The sequence below is a fragment of the Nerophis ophidion genome, linkage group LG20 (genome assembly GCF_033978795.1).
Source record: "Nerophis ophidion isolate RoL-2023_Sa linkage group LG20, RoL_Noph_v1.0, whole genome shotgun sequence".
NCBI classification, from domain to species: Eukaryota; Metazoa; Chordata; class Actinopteri; order Syngnathiformes; family Syngnathidae; genus Nerophis; species Nerophis ophidion.
Genome location: NC_084630.1, coordinates 9,900,675 through 9,922,985, shown reverse-complemented (window position 1 = coordinate 9,922,985; position 22,311 = coordinate 9,900,675). Strand labels below are relative to the sequence as shown.

The window sequence follows — 22,311 nt, the reverse complement described above, 5'->3', positions numbered from 1 at the left end:
GGAAATACGTCCCTGGACGCTTGAAGACTTTGAATATGACCAATGTATGATCCTGTAACTACTTTGGTATCGGATTGATGCCTAAATTTGTGGCATCATCCAAAAATAATGTAAAGTATCAAAACTACAGAAGAATGAGTGATTATTACATTTTAACAGAAGTGTAGATAGAACATGTTAAAAGAGAAAGTAAGCGGATATTAACAAGAAATGGACATGTAAATTACCGTATTTCCTTGAATTGCCGCCGGCAATAATATTGAATTTAAAACCTCTTCTCACTCCGGCGCTTACCAAAGGCATGCGGTAAATGTAGGCCTGCGCCTATACATTTGAGTGTGATGTAAAGATACCATCATGAAAAGCACATTTAATAAAAAAACTTTATTATGGTCTTACCTTTACTTATAAATGAAGTCCATGCGCAGCTCCTTCTGATCAAAAGTATCCAACTTGTTTATAGAAGTCTTCCTTATCTTTCTTCAGTTTTAAAAATCTCTCTGTCTCGATGGGGATCTTCTTTTCTTACCTCCTGCTTCGATTGAAAGTCCAGTTTAGAAAACGGTTTTATTTTGGATATGTAATCCTCCATTTTATAAGTGCAAACGAGAGGATAAAATAAACGATCGCTGCTCACTCTTGCTGCTTGTTGTCACTTCTTCTGCAGCCGAGTAGTCGCAAGAAGGATCACTAGCGGGAGTCATTTAATGACTCATATTTGACACACGCAGCTACGGTATATTAATAAAACATAGCTTTTTACTGTTCTTTTTAGCATATTCAATAGCTTGGACCTTAAATCCTACCGAATAGCTCTTAATCTTCTTTCCTTTGTGCAATTTAGAATTATTGAAATCAGTCTCCTCTATTTTGAAAATGATGACAGGTGAGGTGTCACTCGTGACGTGATGAGTTTGACCCGGCGGAAATTCTAGGCATATGCTAATTATTTTGCAAAACGAGTTTGACCCAGCAGTAATCCTAGGCAGGCGCATACTATTTACCCGGCGGATATTCAAGGAAATACGGTAATAATAAATTTTTTACCACTTGTCCTGAATAATTTTGACAAAATAATAGAATGATAAATGACACAATATGTTACTGCATATGTCAGCAGATTAATTAGGAGCCTTTGTTTGTTTACTTACTACTTATAGACAAACTGTCTATTGTGTTCACTATTTTATTTAAGGACTTCATTGCAATAAGAAACACATGTTTAATGTACCCTAAGATTTTTTGTTAAAATAAAGCCATTAATGGAATTTTTCTGTTGTTCCCTTTATTTAGAAAAGTACCGAAAAACATTTTGGTACCGGTACCAAAATAGTGGTATTGTTACTACTCTGTATACACACACAAACTAGACTGGATTGTAGTCTCTTTTAAATAGATAGAAAACACGCATGCATACCATTGACTTTGCATAGTAGAAACACAATCAATTCCAAAATAGAAACCACGGTCATGCTCTCACCTCTCCTTCCGAGGACTGTAGCAGGAGGTCCTTCCGACAAGATGCGGTGAAGTCCCCAACGCCGGCATTCAGCTCAACACCCCGGGGGGCCTCGAGGGTTAGCGTCCGAGTCGGAGATTCGAGCCTGAGGAACATAACCACTCATCAGTTCTGTGAGAAACAGTGGAGATGGAATATTGAGTAGATGATGGGGATATTATAGTGACATGCAGAGCGGTAAGTATGCAGGTTTTTTCAGTGGATATGTAACTGTGAGGTTTGAACGACTACTACCGGGTTATTCAACTAAAATTGTTTTCGGGCTATGTTTTAGACAGCTAAGGCCTGAGGGACTGGACTTATTTCTGTACTATATTTCTTTCTTTGTCTGATTACTGAGAACCAGCGTCCTCTGCAGTGAGCATTTGGATTCTGTCTTATTTATTTTACCTATACCAGGGGGGTCGGCAACCCAAAATGTTGAAAGAGCCATATTGGACCAAAAAATACAAAAAACAAATTGTCTGGAGCCACAAAAAATGATAAACCATATAAAAGTCTTAGTTTTTTTCATAACATGGTCACTACTCCCTAGTTTCTCTTGTTATTGTCACGGCCAGGGCGCATTCCAACGCGTCCTCATCTGTGCCTCATGACCAGCGCAGCGCGGGCCACGCCCACATGCGCTCTCTCAGCTGAGAGCGCGCTCAGAACACGCCCCTGCTCGCGCTGAAAGCAGCACGCCCACGCAGCTACAAGCCTGCAGACTATTGCCTTTCTACACACCTGGAATTGATGAGAGCGAGCTGCTTAAAAGACCAGTGAAACCCAGGGAACCTCGTGGGAACTTAGTTCTCATATGGTGAACCGTAAGCGAAGCTTTATGCTCTATTTTTGTTTCTTCTCCGTGGCTTGATGTTTCCTTTGTCTTCTTCCGTGTTTCAGCAGTGTTTTTCTCCCGTTGCCCTGGATTTCGACTGCCTCCCTCGTTCCTCGACTCCTCGCTCGGCCCTGGACTCTGACGCCTCTCTCTCGCCCCTGATCCTGCCTGGCCCATGGACTTCCTCGTTCCTTCGCTCTCGTCAAGACTTTTGTAAAACACACTTCAACTAATCTACACACATAGTCACACGCATACACTCTTGGATTTTGTCACACTCCATTATATAGTTCCTAAGTATTGTTTGTTATTATTATATATACATTCGCTATATATTTAATAAATTTATGAACATTGCTGCCCTCTGTGCCCGTTGCCGTCACTCCTCTAGGTAAACCATAACAGTTATATTCGTATTTTACTGTTATATTGTAATTCCCATTCTTGATTTTTTATTTTTATTCTTATTGTAATAATTTTCCATTTTGTTTCCATTTATACCCCATTATAATATTAATTTTCCTGAGGCAACTCTCCAGAAGGAATCAATAAAGTACTATCTATCTATCTATCTATCTATATATATAGTGAAGGCAACACATGAGATAAGTGTCTATATTAGCTATAATAGACTACTATCAACATGACTGAAGCAAATCTTTGTTGACAGAAATGTTGAAATGTAATATTTGTTCTAAACATTAAAAACAATTAGTAAAATCAGAGGCTACTCAGAAGGTGAGATAACTCTGGGAAATTACTGGCTTTAATGGCCAAACGGTATATACGTGTATCCAAGTTAAAAGAAATGTCAGGTTGTATTATTTTAATAGATTTATTACAATATTTGGCAAGCTAGGCAGTGTTTGCTGTGGTCTGGAACAACATGGCACACAACTATCAGAAATGCAGCCAATATTACATACAGATAGTGTGTCATGAGACATTATTGATCCCCGCTTCCACCATCCTAGTCACTGCCGTTGTGTCCTTGGGCAAGACACTTTACCCACCTGCTCCCAGTGCCACCCCCCTGGTTTAAATATAACTCAGATATTGGGTTTCACTATGTAAAAGTGCTTTGAGTCACTAGAGAAAAGCGCTATATATATGTATATAATTCACTTCTCTTCATTTTTATACCCAAATCACAGCACCCGCCCGTTCCCAATAAGCCTATTCACCTGTGTGATGTTCCAAATAAGTGTTTGATGAGCGTTTCTTAACTTTCTCAGTCTTTTTTCGTCACTTTTGCCAGCTTTTTTGAAACATGTCGGAGGCATCGAATTCCAAATGAGCTGATTGCAACACAAAAAAAAAAAAAGTTTTCCAGTTCGAACGTTAAGTATCTTGTCTTTGCAGTCTATTCAATTGAATATAGATTGAAAATTATTTGCTCATTTTTTTGCAAATAATAATTGACTTAGAATTTCATGGTTGCAACACGTACCAAAGTAGTTGGGAAAGGGCATGTTCACCACTGTGTTACATCACCTTTTCTTTTAACAACACTCAATAAATGTTTGGGAACTGAAGAAACTAATTGCTGAAGCTTTGAAAGTGGAATTCTTTCCCATTCTTGTTTTTATGTAGAGCTTCAGTCGTTCAACAGTCCGGGGTCTCCGCTGTCGTATTTTGCGCTTCATAATGCGCCACACATTTTCGATGGGAGACGGGTCTGGACTGCAGGTGGGCCATGAAAGTACCCACACTCTTTTTTTTTACGAAGCCACGCTGTTGTAACACGTGCTGAAGTGGCTTGGCATTGTCTTGCTGAAATAAGCAGGGGCGTCCATGAAAAAGACGGCGCTTAGATGGCAGCATATGTTGTTCCAAAACCTGTATATGCCTTTCAGCATTAATGGTGCCTTCACAGGTGTGTAAGTTACCCATGCCTTGGGCACTAATACACCCCCATACCATCACAGATGCTGGCCTTTGAACTTTGCGTCGATAACAGTCTGGATAGTTCGCTTCCCCTTTGGTCCGGATGACACGATGTCGAATATTTCCAAAAACAATTTGAAATGTCAGACCACAGAACATTTTTCCACTTTGCATCAGTCCATCTTAGATGATCTCAGGCCCAGAGAAGCCGGCGGCGTTTCTGGATGTTGTTGATAAATGGCTTTCGCTTTGCATAGTAGAGCTTTAACTTGCACTTACAGATGTAGTGACAAACTGTAATCCAATCCAATCCAATCCACTTTATTTATATAGCACATTTAAACAACAATAAAGTTTCCAAAGTGCTGCACAGCCATGTTAAAAACAATATTATGCTCCACCAATGACTGAATAAAACAAAAAATGAATAAAAATAAAACCAATAAAAACAATATAAAAACAAATATGATTAAAAACTATTTTAAAAGGTAAAATCAATTAAAACAGTAAAATAAAAATCAAAGTGTATAAAAAACACAGAGGACAACAGAGGACAGAGGACCACACAACTCACGTAGTGTTAAAAGCCAAAGAATAAAAGTGGGTCTTAAGACGAGACTTAAAACACTCCACTGTGGAAGCAGTTTAAACACGGAGCGGCAGAGTGTTCCAGAGCTTAGGGCCGACCACAGAGAAGGCCCTGTCTCCCCTGGTCTTAAGTCTGGTTTTGGGCACCACGAGCTGGAGCTGGCTCTCGGACCTCAGAGCGCGTGCAGGAGTGTAAATTTGGATGAGGTCCGAGATATATTGAGGTGCCGGTCCATGTAAAGATTTAAAAACAAACAGCAATGTTTTAAAATCAATTCTAAAATGAACAGGGAGCCAGTGCAAACTCTGAAGAATTGGGGTTATATGCTGGCGTTTCCTGGCCCCTCTTAAAAGTCGTGCTGCCGCGTTCTGGACTAACTGTAACCGGGAGAGAGCTTTTTGGCTAATGCCAGCATAAAGTGCATTGCAGTAGTCCAGGCCACTTGAAATAAAAGCATGCACGACTTGTTCAAAAAGGTTAAAAGATAAAAACGGTTTACCCTTTACTAAAAGACGAAGGTGATAAAAACACCATTTTAAAACGCCATTGACTTGTTTGTCAAGTTAAAATCGCTGTCTATAGTGACGCCAAGGCTGGTGACTTTGGGACGCACATCATTTTGCAATGGTCCCAAGTCAGTAAGGGCCGGACCAAAAACTAAAATTTCCGTTTTTCCCTCATTCATTATTAAAAAATTCTGGGCTAACCAAGCCTTGACGTCACATAGACAGTTAAGAAGGAGTGAAAGGGGGCCGTGGCTTTTTGAAACCGGCATATAAATTTGGCAGTCATCTGCATAAAAGTGATTAAACACTCCATGTTTCTTAAAAATCTCTCCAAGAGGGAGGAGATAAAGAGCGAACAGGATGGGGCCTAAAATAGATCCCTGGAGGACACCACAGTAAAGCGGGGCAGAAGAGGAGGTGGCGTCCCCCCAGCCTGACAGAGAAGGACCTCTCAGACAGGTAGGATCTGAACCACTCTAACGCAGTCCCCCTGACACCCACACAGTCTCTCAGGCGGTCTAAAAGAATTGTGTGGTCGACTGTGTCAAAGGCAGCTGTAAGATCTAAAAGCACTAAAATGGCAGAGCTGCCAGAATCAGACATTAAAAGCAAGTCATTAAAAACCTTTAAAAGTGCAGATTCAGTACTGTGCAAAGCTTTGTATCCAGACTGAAATGGATCTAAAGTGCTATTTTCATCTAAAAAAGGCTGTATTTAGTGATAGTGCTTTTCTGAAGTGTTCCTGAGCCTGCCTAACACACTTTCCCAACTCATATGGAAAAGGAGTTTGTAAGAAGTTACACAGGAACAACACAACAAAAACACAAATATAAGCCCCTTGTTGTTTGTTATTAGCCGTTTTGCATAGGCTGTGGTAGGTCTCTTGAGTTGATAAAAAAAAAAAAAAAATCAATAACATCTTTGATTTAAGTTGCTCTAAAATATTCTGAATTACTCAAAAAGAGCATCGACTGTGGTTGGTGTTTCTCCCCTTGAAGCTTGCGAGGTCAGTAGCTCCACCCTCAAAGTTGAAAACAATATGAGAAGATTAAACAGCATGGCGGCATTAGATAAAGCGCTACTGTTTCCCTCAAGGGTAAGCTGGCAAGTCAAATTGAATAAAAGGCACTTTCTGCAAAGCGGAGGGGATTGCAATTGATGAAGAAGGACTATAATAAATTAAACAGCACACTCGCAATAAAATCAAATTAGAAAAACCTTTTGCCGCCGGGACACTTTTTTTTTTTTTTTTTTCTCTTCCAGATATGTTCGGCTGTGGGAGAATTTCTAAGACAGATTGCCTGACTTCTACTCAGAGGCTACAACAAAAATGAAACAAGTATACCGACAGATGATCCAAATTCCTCATGATCAGCCTGAGGCCAAAAGCAGGATTGTTCCTTGTTTCTTCCTCATGCCCCAAAAGTGCCCGGTGTGGACAAACAGTATTTTCCTCGGGCTTGCCGCAAAGGAAAATTTAGTAACGAGTTTGTGCCAAGCAATTTACTTTTCCATTTGAATTGCAAAACCAAAAAAACTAATGTACTTAAGGTTTGCTTGTGTTTTGTATTATAATAAGATGTGTTGTTACTTCCGTATTTTCCGGACCATAGGGCGCACCGGAGTATAAGGCGCACTGCCGACCAATGGTGTATTTTTTTCATATATAAAGCGCCCCAGATTATAGGTCGGATTACAGGAGTAGAATTTTGTATTATTTTTTTCTAAATTGAAAACACTTCCTTGTGGTTTACATAACATGTAATGGTGGTTCTAGGGCCAAAATGTTGCAGAGATTTTTTTTACAGATCATCTTCAAGCCGCTTTCAGACAGTCTCTTCTAGTTGCGCCGTTTTGTGGGCGATCTTATTTACGTGGTTCACCTTCGACAGCGTCTTCTCCCCGTCATACTTGTTGTAGCGGTGTAGCGTGCAAGGATGGGAGGGGAAGAAGTGTCAAAAGATGGAGCTAACTGTTTTTATGACATTCAGACTTTACTTAAATAAATAACGGAGCAGCATCTTCTCATCTGGAAACAACACAGGAAATGTGTCCCGTGAAAAACCGTCCGACCGGAACTCTCCAATTTCCTTGGGTGAACTCACTATGCCAGTATGTTTTAGTGCTTTCATGGCGAGTTTACTGACGGATATAAGTATAACTTTACACTACTTAATATTAGAAATGGCAGTAACAAAGGATGAATGTCCCATACCAAGAAGATAGAGAAAAATAAGAAGCTTATCGACTATGGTGGCTTATGCAGATCCCAAATACAGGTCAGCAGCTACCAGAAGGTCAGAAAAGTTGCTTTTATATAATATTGCGGAACAAAACGCCAGATAATGTCTTACCTTAAACATACCATAATAATGTGTAATGTTCTGTATTTTCAATGGAATATGTACACATTTGTAACAAGAAGATAACACTTGAAGATAGAGGAAAAAAGAAGCACGCAATTTTTCAGAACTTATGCAGATCCCAAATACAGATTAGCAGGTACCAGGAGGTAAGAAAAGTTGCTTTTGCATGATATTGCAAAAACAAAACAGCAGATAATATATCTTACCTTATACACACACTATAATAAGACTCTTAAGTTTAATGCGACAACAATCCTTCAAGCGGTGTATTCATAGCTTACAAAAGTCGTACTAAAACATTTTGATGTATTTTTGAGGGCCGTGTCTAACGTTCTATATTTTCAATGCAACACTTAAAATGTTGGTGTTGTTTACTTGGGACATATTATATAGCTGTATACACTTATCTCTTGTTTGACTGGTCAAACTTATCTCCACTATGTATCAAATAAAAAAGCTTTGAGGTAAGTAAGCTCAACCAAACTTATTCCTTACATTAGGAGCACCGGGTTATAAGGCGCACTGTTGAGTTTTGAGGGAGAAAAAAAGGATTTTAAGTGCGCCCCATAGTCCGGAAAATACGATACTCATGACTAGTGACTTGAAAGTAAGTTGCATTACAATATTGTTGTCTCTGAATTTAGTTACACTCACCTAAACAAAAGCATACTTCTCGAACAGGGATTCTCATACGTTGGTACTTTTAAATATACTTTTTGAATAAAACATCTGCCTTGTTTTTAATGAATACTTAGGCCTACTACGTTCTTTAAAAAATAAGTACTGAAGAAGTACGAGGAGGAAAGAGAGTGATGTCTTCAGCACAGAACGATGGGAGTGAGGTGTATGGTCAGAGAATGTTTGGGCCCGTGTGTGTCTTTTGTCTCGTCTTGTCTTGTCTCATAGTATTTTGTTAGTGTATAGGAGTTTTTCATGTTTTTGTTTATAGAGTATTCTTCTTGTATTATATCGCGTATGTTAAATGTGGAATGAGTGAGAGGGGTTGGGCTATTATAAGCATCGGCTTCATCCAACCCCTTTTCAAGCCTTGCATAAATATATTTTTGTAAATAAAAAACTGTGTTTAGTTGTACTGTGCAGGTTTGAAATAAATGTTTCAATCATACTTGCCAACCCTCCCGGATTTTCAGGGAGACTCCCGAAATTCAGCGCCTCTCCCGAAAACCTCCCGGGACAAATTTTCTCCCGAAAATCTCCCGAAATTCAGGCGCAGCTGGAGGCCACGCCCCCCTCCAGTTCCATGAGATTGGTGTCTGAAAGCGTGTCTGCCCAATGTCGTTATAACTGCAGAATGATCGAGGGCGAGTTCTTGGTTTCTTATGTGGGTTTATTGTTAGGCAGTTTCATTAACGTCCTCCCAGCGCAGTAACAACACACAACAACAGCAGTCACATTTACGTCTACCACTCTAAAGTAAGGCAGTTTGTCTGCCGTGAACAGCATGTGACACTCTTAAATATGACAATACTGCCATCTATTGTACATGCACCAGCACAACACTTCCAGGCAACTTCAAACCTTTATCCTACTACATTCACATCCCATCTCCCCGGATTGTAAATAACCTAATGTAAATAACCGAATGTATTTCTAATGTATATACTTGATCTTATGCTATGTGAACTCACTATGTTCTCTGCTGGCTGTACTTATCCTACAAAGTCACACCTACACTGTTTCAATTGTTGATGCAACTGTTGATGACTGAAGTACTGATATCAACCAAAGCTCCTCCTCCCACCCCCCGGATTGTAAATAATTCAATGTACATACTATGATGATTAACTTGTGTGATGACTGTATTATGTTGATAGTATATATTTGTACCATGAATTGATTAACGTGGACCCCGACTTAAACAAGATGAAAAACTTATTGCGGTATTACCATTTAGTGGTCGATTGTACGGAATATGAGATAGGCGCCAGCGCCCCTCACGACCCCAAAAGGGAATAAGCGGTAGAAAATGGATGGATCGATGTACTGTACTGTGCAATCTACTAATAAAAGTTTCAATCAATCAATCAATCATGCATATGTGACAATAACATCTACTTTAGAAAGTGCAGTGCACAACTGCGAACACAAAAGCTGAAAATAACCACGCCCCCGCCCCACCCCCGACCACACCACCCCACCTCCCAAAATCGGAGGTCTCAAGGTTGGCAAGTATGATTTCAATTCAATTCGATATTATTTGTAATGTTGGTCATTGTGTCAGTACCAAATAAGGAGGACAATCCATTTAGCGTGTAGATCATGGGTGTCAAACTCTGGCCCGCGGGCCAAATTCGGCCTGCCATGTAATTTATTTTGGCCCTTGAGGCAATATTAAAGTAGCATTAGAGCTGGCCCGCCGGTATTATACAGCGGCGGTGCATTCACCGCTAATTCTAATACTTCCCAACCCTAACGATTTTCCCAGGAGACTCCCAAATTTCAGTGCCCAACCCCCCCGGGAAAATCTACCGGGACTACCAGTCTCCCGAATTTCTCCCGATTTCCACTCGGACAACAATATCGGCGTCGTGCCTGAAAGGTACTGCTTTTAGCGTCCTTGTCACGTCCGCTTTTCCGTCATACAATCAGCGTGTCGGCCCAGTCACGTACTATATGCGGATTCTACACACACACACACAGGTGAATGCAAAGCATACTTGGTAAACAGTCATACAGATCACACTGAGGGTGGCCTTGTAAACAACTTTAAGACTGTTACAAATATGCACCACACTGTGAACCCACACCAAACAAGAATGACAAACACATTTTGGGAGAACATCCGCACTGTAACACAACATACCCAGAACCCCTTGCAGCACTAACTCTTCCGGGACACTATAATATACACCCCCGCTAGCAACAAACCTCGATTTTGCATGTCACTCTGAAGTTATATAAGCCTTGTTTGTTCAATATTCAATGCAAAACTTGTTTGGGTCCCTATTAAAAGGTTAAGTTGTTAAACTTTGGCCCGCGGCTTTGTTCCGTTTAGAATTTTGGCCCACTTTGGTGTAGATTTTCATAAATATGCAGAATACATGCTGATCATCAAAACACCAGCAGTACTGGGAGGTGAAAATTCAAATATGATTATCTGGCAAAATCATGGTGATTTATCCATCCATCCATCCATTTTCTACCGCTTGTCCCTTTTGGAGCCTATCTTATGAAGATTAAAGCTGTTCTGCAGCCGCTGTTTTGCCTTCATATTTAGTAAAAGAAAAAAAAATCTGGCAGTTCGCAGAGATGGCTGTGAGAAAGGAGTGATCGGTCACGCTGCTTGTCCAATTTTTATGGACTGTCCGAAAAAAAAAAAAAAAGGTAGGGCTGCGTGGTATATTTTAGAAAGCGGTATATATTTTGTGTAACCACAAAGTAGCTGAAGTGCACAAGGAACACGCAACATCAGGAAAAGGCAAAACAAGAGCCGAGGCTCGAGCGCTGGTTTATGAAGGTGCCTGATTGGCAACGTGGATCAGGTGAGTCCAGATTGCCAATCAGAGACAGGTGAGGGTAACAGCGCTCAAGCCAGAAGTAAAATGAAAAAAAAAAAAAAAAAAAAAAAAAAAAAAAAAGCACCAGAAAGGAACTTAATACAAAAATAGGGAACTTTACAAAATAAAGTCAGGCCAGACAATAGAGATCCTGACAAAACTATCATTTATCAACTATATAGTCATGGTGTAATTGATTTTGAACACATATACAACATGGTACATCATATAATCTGCATATTTTCATTTCTCTTTACAACATGTTTGAAAAGGAGTAGAAAGAAGCAAGGCTGATTCGATCCTTCCCCTTTTCCAATTCATACCAACACATTTCTTCAGTTTCTCTTAAGCCCGTCATGATTTGCAACATGAGATAAATATCTCATTTGAAACATAAAGTTACAAGTTAAAGTACCACTGATAGTCACACACACACACTAGGTGTGGTGAAATTAACCTCTGCATTGGACCCATACCCTTGTTCACCCCCTGGGAGGTGAGGGGAGCAGTGAGCAGCAGTGGTGGCCACGCCCGGGAATAATATTTGATGATTTAACCCCCAATTCCAACCTCTGATGCTGAGTGCCAAGCAGGGAGGTAACAGGTCCCATTTTTATAGTCTTTGGTAGGACTCGGCCGGGGTTTGAACTCACAACCTACCACTCCAACCACAAGGCCACTGAGCAGGTTTTGTCTTTTTTTTTCCTGCAAAGTTGAAGATATTTATCAATATTCTGCTTCCTTGTTCTTTGTAAACACCTGAAGTTTGATCAGCCTCTTAAATTGGACCCTATCAGGACATTGTTTGACATGCGTCCATCCATTTTCTACCGCTTGTCCCTTTTTTTGGGGTGGCTTGACATTTAATTATACATATTGATATGCCAAAGGTCTTAAGTGTTCTACGTGCATAAGCTACCTTCTCCTCCGAGGTTATATTTTTTCTTGGGGCGGTATAGCTCGGTTGGTAGAGTGGCCGTGCCAGCAACTTGAGGGTTGCAGGTTCAATTCCCGCTTCCGCCATCCTAGTCACTGCCGTTGTGTCCTTGGGCAAGACACTTTACCCACCTGCTCCCAGTGCCAGCCACACTGGTTTAAATGTAACTTAGATATTGGGTTTCACTATGTAAAGCGCTTTGAGTCACTAGAGAAAAGCGCTATATAAATATAATTCACTTCACTTCTTTTTTTTGAGAATAATTTTTGTACATTCTTGGGTAGCAGGTTATAATTTGCTCTGTGCATAATTTTAGCTGTTTGTAAACGTGCTAAAAAAATTATTGAGAGGGTTTTCTTGTTTTTTAATTTCCTCTTAAAATGTAAAGCAAAACTATTAACCTTGTTTTTAATACATTTACTTTTAACAGTGGTTTAACTTTTTACACATGATTGTTTTTTTTTCTCCAACTTTTAAAACAGGGGTCACCAACGCGGTGCCCGCGGGCACCAGGTAGCCCGTAAGGACCAGATGAGTCGCCCGCTGGCCTGTTCTAAAAATAGCTCAAATAGCAGCATTTACCAGTGAGCTGCCTCTATTTTTTTTTATTGTATTTATTTACTAGCAAGCTGGTCTCACTTTGCTCGACATTTTTAATTCTAAGAAAGACAAAACTCAAATAGAATTTGAAAATGCAAGAAAATATTTCAGACTTGGTCTTCACTTGTTTAAATAAATTCATTTATTTTTTTACTTTGCTTCTTATAACTTTCAGACGGATAATTTAAGAGAAAAAAAATCTTATACATTTTTTTTACCTTTTAAATTCCTTCCTCTTCTTTCCTGACAATTTAATTTAATTTTAAAGTAAATTATTTTTTTTTATTGTAAAGAATAATAAACACATTTTAATTTAATTCTTAATTATAGCTTCTGTTTTTTCGACGAGGAATATTTGTGAGATATTTCTTCAAACTTATTATGATTAAAATTCCCCAAAAAATATTCTGGTAAATCTAGATAATCTGTAAAATCAAATTTAAATCTTATTTCAAAGTCTTTTGAATTTCTTTAAAATTGTTTGTCCTGGAAAATCTAGAAGAATTAATGATTTGTCTTTGTTAGAAATATAGCTTGGTCCAATTTGTTATATATTCTAACAAAATGCAGATTGGATTTTAACCTATTTAAAACATGTCATCAAAATTCTCTAAAATCAATCTTAATCAGGAAAAATGACTAATGATGTTCCATAAATTATTTTTTTATTTATTTCAAAAAGATTCGAATTAGGTAATTTTTCTCTTCTTTTTTTTCGGTTGAATTTTGAATTTTAAAGAGTCGAAATTGAAGATAAAGTATGTTTCAAAATTTAATTTTCTTTTTCTTTTTTTTCCTGTTTTCTCCTCTTTTAAAGCGTTCAATTAAGTGTTTTTTTCATAATTTATTCTCTACAAAAAACCTTCCGTAAAAGGAAAAAAAATGTACGACGGAAAGAACCATTTTTTTAATATATATATAGATTTATTTATTAAAGGTAAATTGAGCAAATTGGCTATTTCTGGGTCTAGGGTGTACCCCGCCTTCCGCCCGATTGTAGCTGAGATAGGCGCCAGCGCCCCCCGCGACCCCGAAAGGGAATAAGCGGTAGAAAATGGATGGATGGATGGGCTATTTCTGGCAATTTATTTAAGTGTGTATCAAACTGGTAGCCCTTCACATTAATCAGTACCCAAGAAGTAGCTCTTGGTTTCAAAAAGGTTGGTGACCCCATATGGATACATGACATGTAATGTATCCATCCATCCATTGTCTACCACTTATTTCCTTTTGGGGTCGCCGCCGCCTATCTCAGCTACAATCGGGCGGAAGGCGGGGTACACCCTGCACAAGTGGCCCCTCATCGCTGGGCCAGCACAGATAGACAGACAACATTCACACACTAGGGCACCTGGGGATAGATAGGTTGATTGGCAACACATGTAATGTAATTTTGTCAAATTTTAGCATATATCTTGTTTTATCTTTATCTTACTTAGACTTCAGTTTTTGCAGTGTACCGGTATACCGTACAACCCTAGCTGTCATGTTAGTTTATTTACAATAATTCACAAAAAAACAATTCCTATTTGAACAAATAACTCGTAACGATTGCTTTACGGACTGAAAAAGAGCCTGGTTGTTAACAGAAAGGTTTTTGCCTTGTCGGCAGATTTCACAGCTCAGCCAATTACAGCCAAACTGATGGGCAGACACGCACGCTTACTGACTAACGAACTGTCACTCCACGTTCCTCCGGCGCCATCTTGACACCTAAAACCCCCCAGTGAGCCATCACCTCTGTTTTAAGTCCCCGGTCGGTTTTCCTCACATGCTGCGTTTCACTTCAGCTTTACATCCACCAGGTGAGGAAAAGAAGCACGTTCCCCCTCTTGTGTCGGTTCCTAATTCCAGATTATAAATTATTCATGGGACAACAGCCTGACGGTCACAAACTTTGACGAACAATGCACGCCATAAAGCAAGGGTGTCGAACTCAAATACAGAGTGGGCCAACATTTGAAACGGAACAAAGCTGCGGGCCAAGGTTGAACAAATTAACCTTTTAATAGGGACCCAAACAAGTTTTGCAATGAATATTGAACAAGCAAGGCTTTTATAACTTTATAGTGACAAGCAAAATCAAGTTTCAAATATAATAATAATGATTAAAAAAATATCAATGGCATATGAAACAAAATTTAAATAAAATTGTTATGCCTTTTTTTATATTTGCAATCTTCTGAGGTAAATATCAATTTTTTTCCACAGGCTAATAATACATTTGAAAATAAAATAACAATAATGAATGAACCAAACATTCAAGCTTTGAACTAGCAAGAGAAAATGCATGAATAAAACGTTAATTATTGGTCAGTTTGCTGGAAGTTTGGTGCTGCAAGGGGTTCTGGGTATTTGTTGTGTTCACCCGAAATGTGTTTGTCATTCTTGTTTGGTGTGGGTTCACAGTGTGGCGCATATTTGTAACAGTGCTAAAGTTGTTTATACGGCCACCCTCAGTGTGACCTGTATGGCTGCTGACCAAGTATGCCTTGCATTCACTTGTGAGTGTGTGTGTGTGTGTGTGTTAAAGCCACAAATATTATGTGACACGCTAGTTAGTATGGACGAAAAGCGGACGTGACGACAGGTTGTAGAGAACGCTAAAGGCAGTGCCTTAAATACACGCCCCCAATATACTTGTCCAGGTGGAAATCGGTAGAAATTCGGGAGAATGGTTGCCCCGGGAGATTTTCGGCAGGGGCACTGAACTTCGGGAGTCTACCGGGAAAATTAGGAGGGTTGGCAAGTATGAGTATTAGCGGTGAATGTGGTGTTACAGCGGCACCGACGCTCTATAACACCGGCGGGCCAGCTCTAATGCTAAATTGATATTGCCTCAAGGGCCAAATTAAATTACACGGCGGGCAAGATTTGGCCCGCGGGCCAGAGTTTGACACACATGCCATAAAGATTCCTTTGGACAGTAAAGATGTGAAAAAAAGGGGTAAATGTATGCTGAATGGAGCACTGCTCTAAACATATTTTAAAGGGGAACATTATCACCAGACCTATGTAAGCGTCAATATATACCTTGATGTTGCAGAAAAAAGACCATATGTTTTTTGATCCAATTTACGAACTCTAAAAGGGTGAATTTGGCGATTGAAACGCCTCTCAATTGTTCGCTGTCGGAGCAATGACCTTTCACCCGTGACGTTACAAAGGGAAGCATTCCGACATTTTCTCAAACACATTACACACACAAGTCGAATCAGCTTTGTTATTTTCCGTTTTTTGGACTGTTTTCCGTACCTCGGAGACATCATGCCTCGTCGGTGTGTTGTCGGAGGGTGTAACAACACGAACAGAGAAGGTTTCAAGTTTACTTACGTGGAGTGTGCTAATCAGACATATCAATGGTCACGGCATGCTAATCGATGCTCACATGCTATTTAGGCTAGTACAGATTGCATAATTTTGCCTCATTTGTAGCTATATTTGCATCCAGCCACATTTAATGCCAAACAAACACATACCAATCGACGGATTCAAGTACACCAGTGGTCAAAAGATGCGAAAGTCCCTTGTTTGTTCTGCACATTTTACCGACGATAGCTATGCTACGACAGATGGCACAGAGATGTGTGGATATCCTGCGACACTCAAAGCAGATGCATTTCTAACAATAAAGTCAACAAAATCACAAAGGTGAGTTTTGTTGATGTTGTTGACTTATGTGCTAATCAGACATATTTGGTCACGGCATGACTGCCAGCTAATCGGTGCTAACATGCTATTTAGGCTAGCTGTATGTACATTTGTAGCTATATTTGCATCCAGCCTTTCCCTCAACACACGTTTAATGCCAAACAAACACTTACCAATCGATGTATTTAAGTTGCTCCAGTGGTCAAAAGATGCAATCGTTGGTTGGAAGATGATCGCCCAATTCGTCTTCATTGGCTCAATAGCTTCAGTTTTTTCTTCAATTTCGTTTTCGCTATCTGCTTCCACACTCCAACCATTCGTTTCAATACATGCGTAATCTGTTGAATCGCTTAAGCCGCTGAAATCCGAGTCTGAATCCGAGCTAATATCGCTATATCTGCCATGTTTGTTTGTATTTGCGTCGCTGCGTGATGTCACAGGAAAATGGACAGGTGGATTTACAAATAGCGAAAATAAGGCACTTTAAAGCCTTTTTTCTGGATATTCCATGATGGGTAAAATTTTGAAAAAAACTTCGAAAAATAACATAAGCCGCTGGGAACTAATTTTTATTGGTTTTAACCCTTCTGAAATTGTGATAATGTTCCCCTTTAAAGTGGTCAAGCTTGAGCTGTTTTTGCTTCATTAAAAGTTTACGTGGTAAACACTGAGGAACTTTGTCACACACAGAACATACCAGAAATAAGGAGCTGTACAATGCACAATCACAGTAGGAAGGGAATAGAGTTGTAGGAAATACCAGTATTAGTATTAGTATAGTACCGCGATACTAATGAATCATATTCGGTACTATACCGCCTCTAAAAAATACCGGTCCACCACCCCCTGGTCCCTCCGTCTTAATGACATTGCTGGTTTGAAAAGCAGAGGAGCATGTTCGGCAGCACACAATCACAGAGTACTTACAAGCAGACACAGTGTGTAGACAGAAAAGGGAGAACAGACGCATTTTGGCTTAAAAAATAATGATAAAGGTGAAGTTACAACACTGAAACGCCCTCAGGAAGAGGGTCTTTAAGACATGGCTAGCTAGCTAACTAGCAGCTAACGTCCATCCGCCGTCTGCAGTTTTAGCTACTTCTAAATCACTAATCCTGGTCTCCATGGCGACAAATAAAGTACGTTTCTTACAAGTATCATCCCTGCAGGATGAGGAATAGCTAAACATGCTTCACTACTAGGGATGTCCGATAATATCGGACTGCCGTAATATTGGTATCGGTTTCAAAAAGTAAAATGTATGACTTTTTAAAATGCCGCTGTGTACACGGATATAGGGAGAAGTACACACCGCCAATAAACCTTAAAGGCACTGTCTTTGCGTGCCGGCCCAGTCATTTAATAACTACGACTTTTCACACATACACTTGAATGCAAGCATACTTGATCAACAGCCATACAGGTCACACTGAGGGTGGCCGTATAACTAGCTTTAACGCTGTTACAAATATGTGCCACACTGTGAACCCACACCAAACAAGAATGACAAACACCTGCACCGTAACACAAGATAAACACAACAGAACAAATACCCAGGACCCTTTGCAGCACTAACTCTTCCGGGACCTACAATATACACCCCCCCCCCCCGCCCCCCCCAACCCGCCCACCTCATCCTCCCCATGCTCTCTCAGGGAGAGCATGTCCCAAATTCCAAGTTGCTGTTTTGAGGCATGTTAAAAAAAATAATGCACTTTGGAATTTTTTTCCCTAACCTGAGTTGATTTATTTTGGAAAACCTTGTAAATTAATTAGCATAATAATGGGTTAATTCCACGACTGTATCTATTAGTATCGGTTGGTATCAGAATCGGTAATTAAAAGTTGGACAATATCGGAATATCGGATGTCGGAAAAAAAGCCATTATCGGACATCTCTATTCATGACTACTGTAGCTCACCGGCGTCAAAATGTAAACAAACACCATTGGTGGATCCACACCTGACATCCACTGTAATGATACCAAGTGCAGGAGCGTATCTAGTCGGTACTATTATGATTATGTCGGTTTGTTTTTAGCATCACAAAATATTTTTTGTTTTCTTAAAGTTTATACGACGTTTATAAAATCAGGAAATACGTCTCTGGACACATGAGGACTTTGATTATGACCAATGTATGATCCTGTAACCACTTGGTATCGGACTGATACTTACATTTGTGGTATAAACCAAAACAGAAGAGTCATATTGGTACAACACTGGAAGGGAATTCACATAGCCCCATTCGTCGCGGTTTACCTGACACATGAAACGTGACGAATGGGGTAGGGTTCAATATCCACTTTCACCACCAGCGGGCAGTAGAGTGTTGAATATCTTTTAAATGTGTTTTTTTGCAATTCCAACCATGACCTCAGCGCCAGTTGCTATATAAGAGGATACTTTTCCATCTTTTTTCAGCAGACTACGTTGCAAAATGATACTTTTTTTGGTTTTAGTATGCTTTTTGTTTGAGGACAAACAAGCCCACTGTTTAATATGTGTGTGGGTATGCTTCACTGATGAGAGTATTTTGTGGAACATCGTTTTGTCCTACTAATTTCGGCGGTTCTTGAACTCACCATAGTGTGGACTGTGACGCAACTGTTTGTTTACATGTACAATCTTCCACTCCTCCTTTGTCTCATTTTGTCCACCAAATGTTGTATGCTGTGCGTGAATGCACAAAGGTGCGCTTTGTTGATGTTACTGACTTGTTGGAGTGCTAATCAGGCATATGATTGCAAGATAATCAATGCTAACATGCTATTTAGGCTAGCTGTATGTGCATATTCCCTCATTATGCGTCACTTGTAGCTAAATTTGAGCTCATTTAATATCCCTTACTTTTATCCTCTCTGTATATAATTTTGTTTTGCATGTCTCATGACACATTATCAGTATGTAATATTGGTTGCATTTCAGATAGTTGTTTAGTCTTTAATTGAAGGGACAATGCACGGAAACATTCAGCTCAAAAACAGATATGTTATGTACCAGATTATAGCTAAATAGCTCATTTCCACCTGCAGTCCCTGGCTACCTAAATTAATTAGGGATACAAAAATCATGCAATAAAATTATGACGATAAAATCATACCATATCAGGTAATCAATTTAAGAAAAGTCATAAAATGCTCTTTCATGGACACATACTTAATATACAATACAACCACATGTAATGTACTTCATCACACAAAGAAAATATACATGTTCCTGCTCACATCTGTCATCATTTCTAAAAACAAGCATGATTTTAACAGACACACCTCACAATTCACAACAAAATGCTCTCATGGATAAATATAATACACATAGTGGCCACCTTAGTGAGCAGCTTTGATTGCTCCAAAGCCACTTTTTAACTTCAATTGTAAATGAAGAGAAATCTGTTAAACTTTTCAAGTTTGTTGTTAGGTCGCTCCATTCCTTTATGGGTTTTTATGAAAAGGCAGATTGTGCAAAATACGTTTTACATCTGGGTACGCTACACTGCCTCCTGGTGGAGGCTTGTGTGTGTCTAGTTGTCACAGCAGATGTAAACTGGACAAAGTGCTTAAGTGGCGCTGGTGCGGCGTTATTTAGGATTCGATGGGCCATTCGTATCGATGCTAATCCTTGAATGTTAGCTAAGTTTAACAATCTATATTTTTGGAGAACCAAACAGTGATGGTGATGTGGTTTTCGGTCGAGGATTTTGAGCGATTGTTTGTGCAAAGTTTCCAATGGCCTCGGTGTCATTTTGCTTGCCTGCGATCAACATGTCACACAAAAAACGAGACATTTGTTGTGATCCGCTACTTGGATCACCACATATTATTCTTTATACTCCCAGTTGTTGTATCACTCCGTCGTTCTACACTCTTACTTCCTGTTTAGTCAGTCACCATGGTTGCTCATTGATCCCACCTGCTAATCACGGTTTCTGCACACCTGTCACTTTTGATTACTTCCCTAGTTAAGCCCGTCTCTTTTCATTATTCTTTCTGGGTTCATAATTTGCTTTCACGCAACGAGTTACGCCTGCACTCTGCCACGTATGTACATTCTCGCTAGCTTTTCACGCTAAGCCATTTGTTCATTCCAGCTCTCATGCTGTATGTTTTGTTTTACTCTTTTATGTGCCTACGTGCCAGTTTTAGTTCTCATTTTTGTATATCCTAGCTTTTACGCTAGCGTCTTTGGTTTTGCCTTTTTATTAGCACCAGTGTTTTGTTTCATAGATCATTTTCGTTAAATAAATTGTTCATATCTTACCTTTGCTGTGTTCACTTGTTGACGCATCCACGAGGGAATCAAACCCGGCACCACGATGCCAAACAGGCGTAACAACATGAACATAAGTTTGAGCTGCCTCCAGTGTTAACGAATTCCTGATACATTTGAACGTTTTTATGTTTGTGTGCCTTGTTGTTCCATATCACAGCAAACATTACCTAGTTTGCCAAAGATTATACTAAATCTATTAAAATAATCAGCCTGACATTTATTTTAACTTGGACACACACATCTATACCTTTGGCCATTAAAAGCTAGTAATTTCCGGGAGTTATTTCACCCCCTGAGTAGCCTCTGATTTACTAATGGTTTCTAATGTGGTAAAAATGTGTGGAATAAATATCACATTTTAACATTTCTGTCAATAAAGATTCGCTTCAGCCTGTGACACATTGTCATTTTGATAGTAGGCTATTTGTTACGCTTGCGTGGCATTGTAATGCCGGATTCGGTCCTCCGTGGATGCGTCAGCAAGAACACAGCAAAAAGGTAAGAACTAAGGGATTTATTAAACAAAAGGAGCTATGAACAAAAACACTGATACAAATAGAAAAGGCAAATAAAAGCGCTAGCATGGAAAGCTAGGACAAACAAACCGAAGCACAAAGGCACACAAAAGGAAACACAAAACAACTAGCGTGAAAGCTAGGAATAAAATAAAGCTTAGCGTGAGAGCTAGCGAAAACGAGAGGGAGAGACAAGTCGTAAACAGATGTATGTGAACAAACTAAGATCCGACAATCAGTGAACAGAAAACGCTGGCTTATAAACAGGTGGTGATTAGTAAAGACAGGTGTGCTGGAAAAGAGAGTAGCAGCTGAAACTAATGAGTGACCATGGAAACGAACAAAACAGGAACTAAGTATGTCAAACCGCAGAGTGATATGAAAATGGAACAAAAATAACAATATGGTGATGATCCGACCATCGGATCACAACAGTATCCCCCCCAAAAGAGACAGATACCAGATGTCCCCAAAAAAAAAATACAACAAAGAATGCAAAGAAAAACTAGAACCCCCTCCCCACAACAAGAAAATCCGCAGAAGAAGGGAGGGCGGAGGGAGGTCACGGTGGAGGGTCGCCAGGTCGCGTGTCCCCGAATCCACCGAGGAATAGCAATGTGGCGGCGGCGGATGGAACGCCGCTGCCGAAAAAGTTTTGGCGGCCGACCTTGAAAAGGCCACATCAGTGGCCGACTTGCAGGATGAGGTGCACGGCGAGGCGGACGACCTCGCAGAGGCCACACCTGTGGCAGACGTGGAGGAGGCTTGGCAGCAGCGGACGAAGGTGCGGGGGCTGCAGCCCAAGCAGGTGCAGAGGCCGGCGGAGGATCACAACACTATTATAGCTAATATAGACACTTACATCATTTGTTGCTTTCATTATAAGACTTGTATATGTCTTAACTTGGCTTGGACGTGGATTGTTTCTTCGATGCAGATGAGGATCAACACGAGCGAGGCGTGGATGTGAGTACATGGTTTATTAAAAAAACAAACACTGTAATCAAAAATTATCAAACTAAGGGCGCTCACAAGGAGGTATAAAACTTGGCTAGAAAATATAAACAGGAAACAAAAACACTTGCTCGATTGGCATGAATGAACTAAGAACATACAAAACAAAAATAGCAC

At 39.9% G+C, this 22,311-nt stretch overlaps 1 protein-coding gene across 2 annotated transcripts in view; it reads right to left on the bottom strand.

Moving 5' to 3' along the window:
- The window catches only part of LOC133538702 (zeta-sarcoglycan-like), a 466,471-nt gene that overhangs the window by 49,961 nt on the left and 394,199 nt on the right, over positions 1–22,311 (bottom strand). For both annotated transcript variants that reach the window (XM_061880418.1, XM_061880419.1), the window contains one exon: positions 1,481–1,604. In XM_061880418.1, the coding sequence (XP_061736402.1) occupies positions 1,481–1,604 (124 nt within the window). The remainder of the gene's footprint in view (positions 1–1,480; positions 1,605–22,311) is intronic.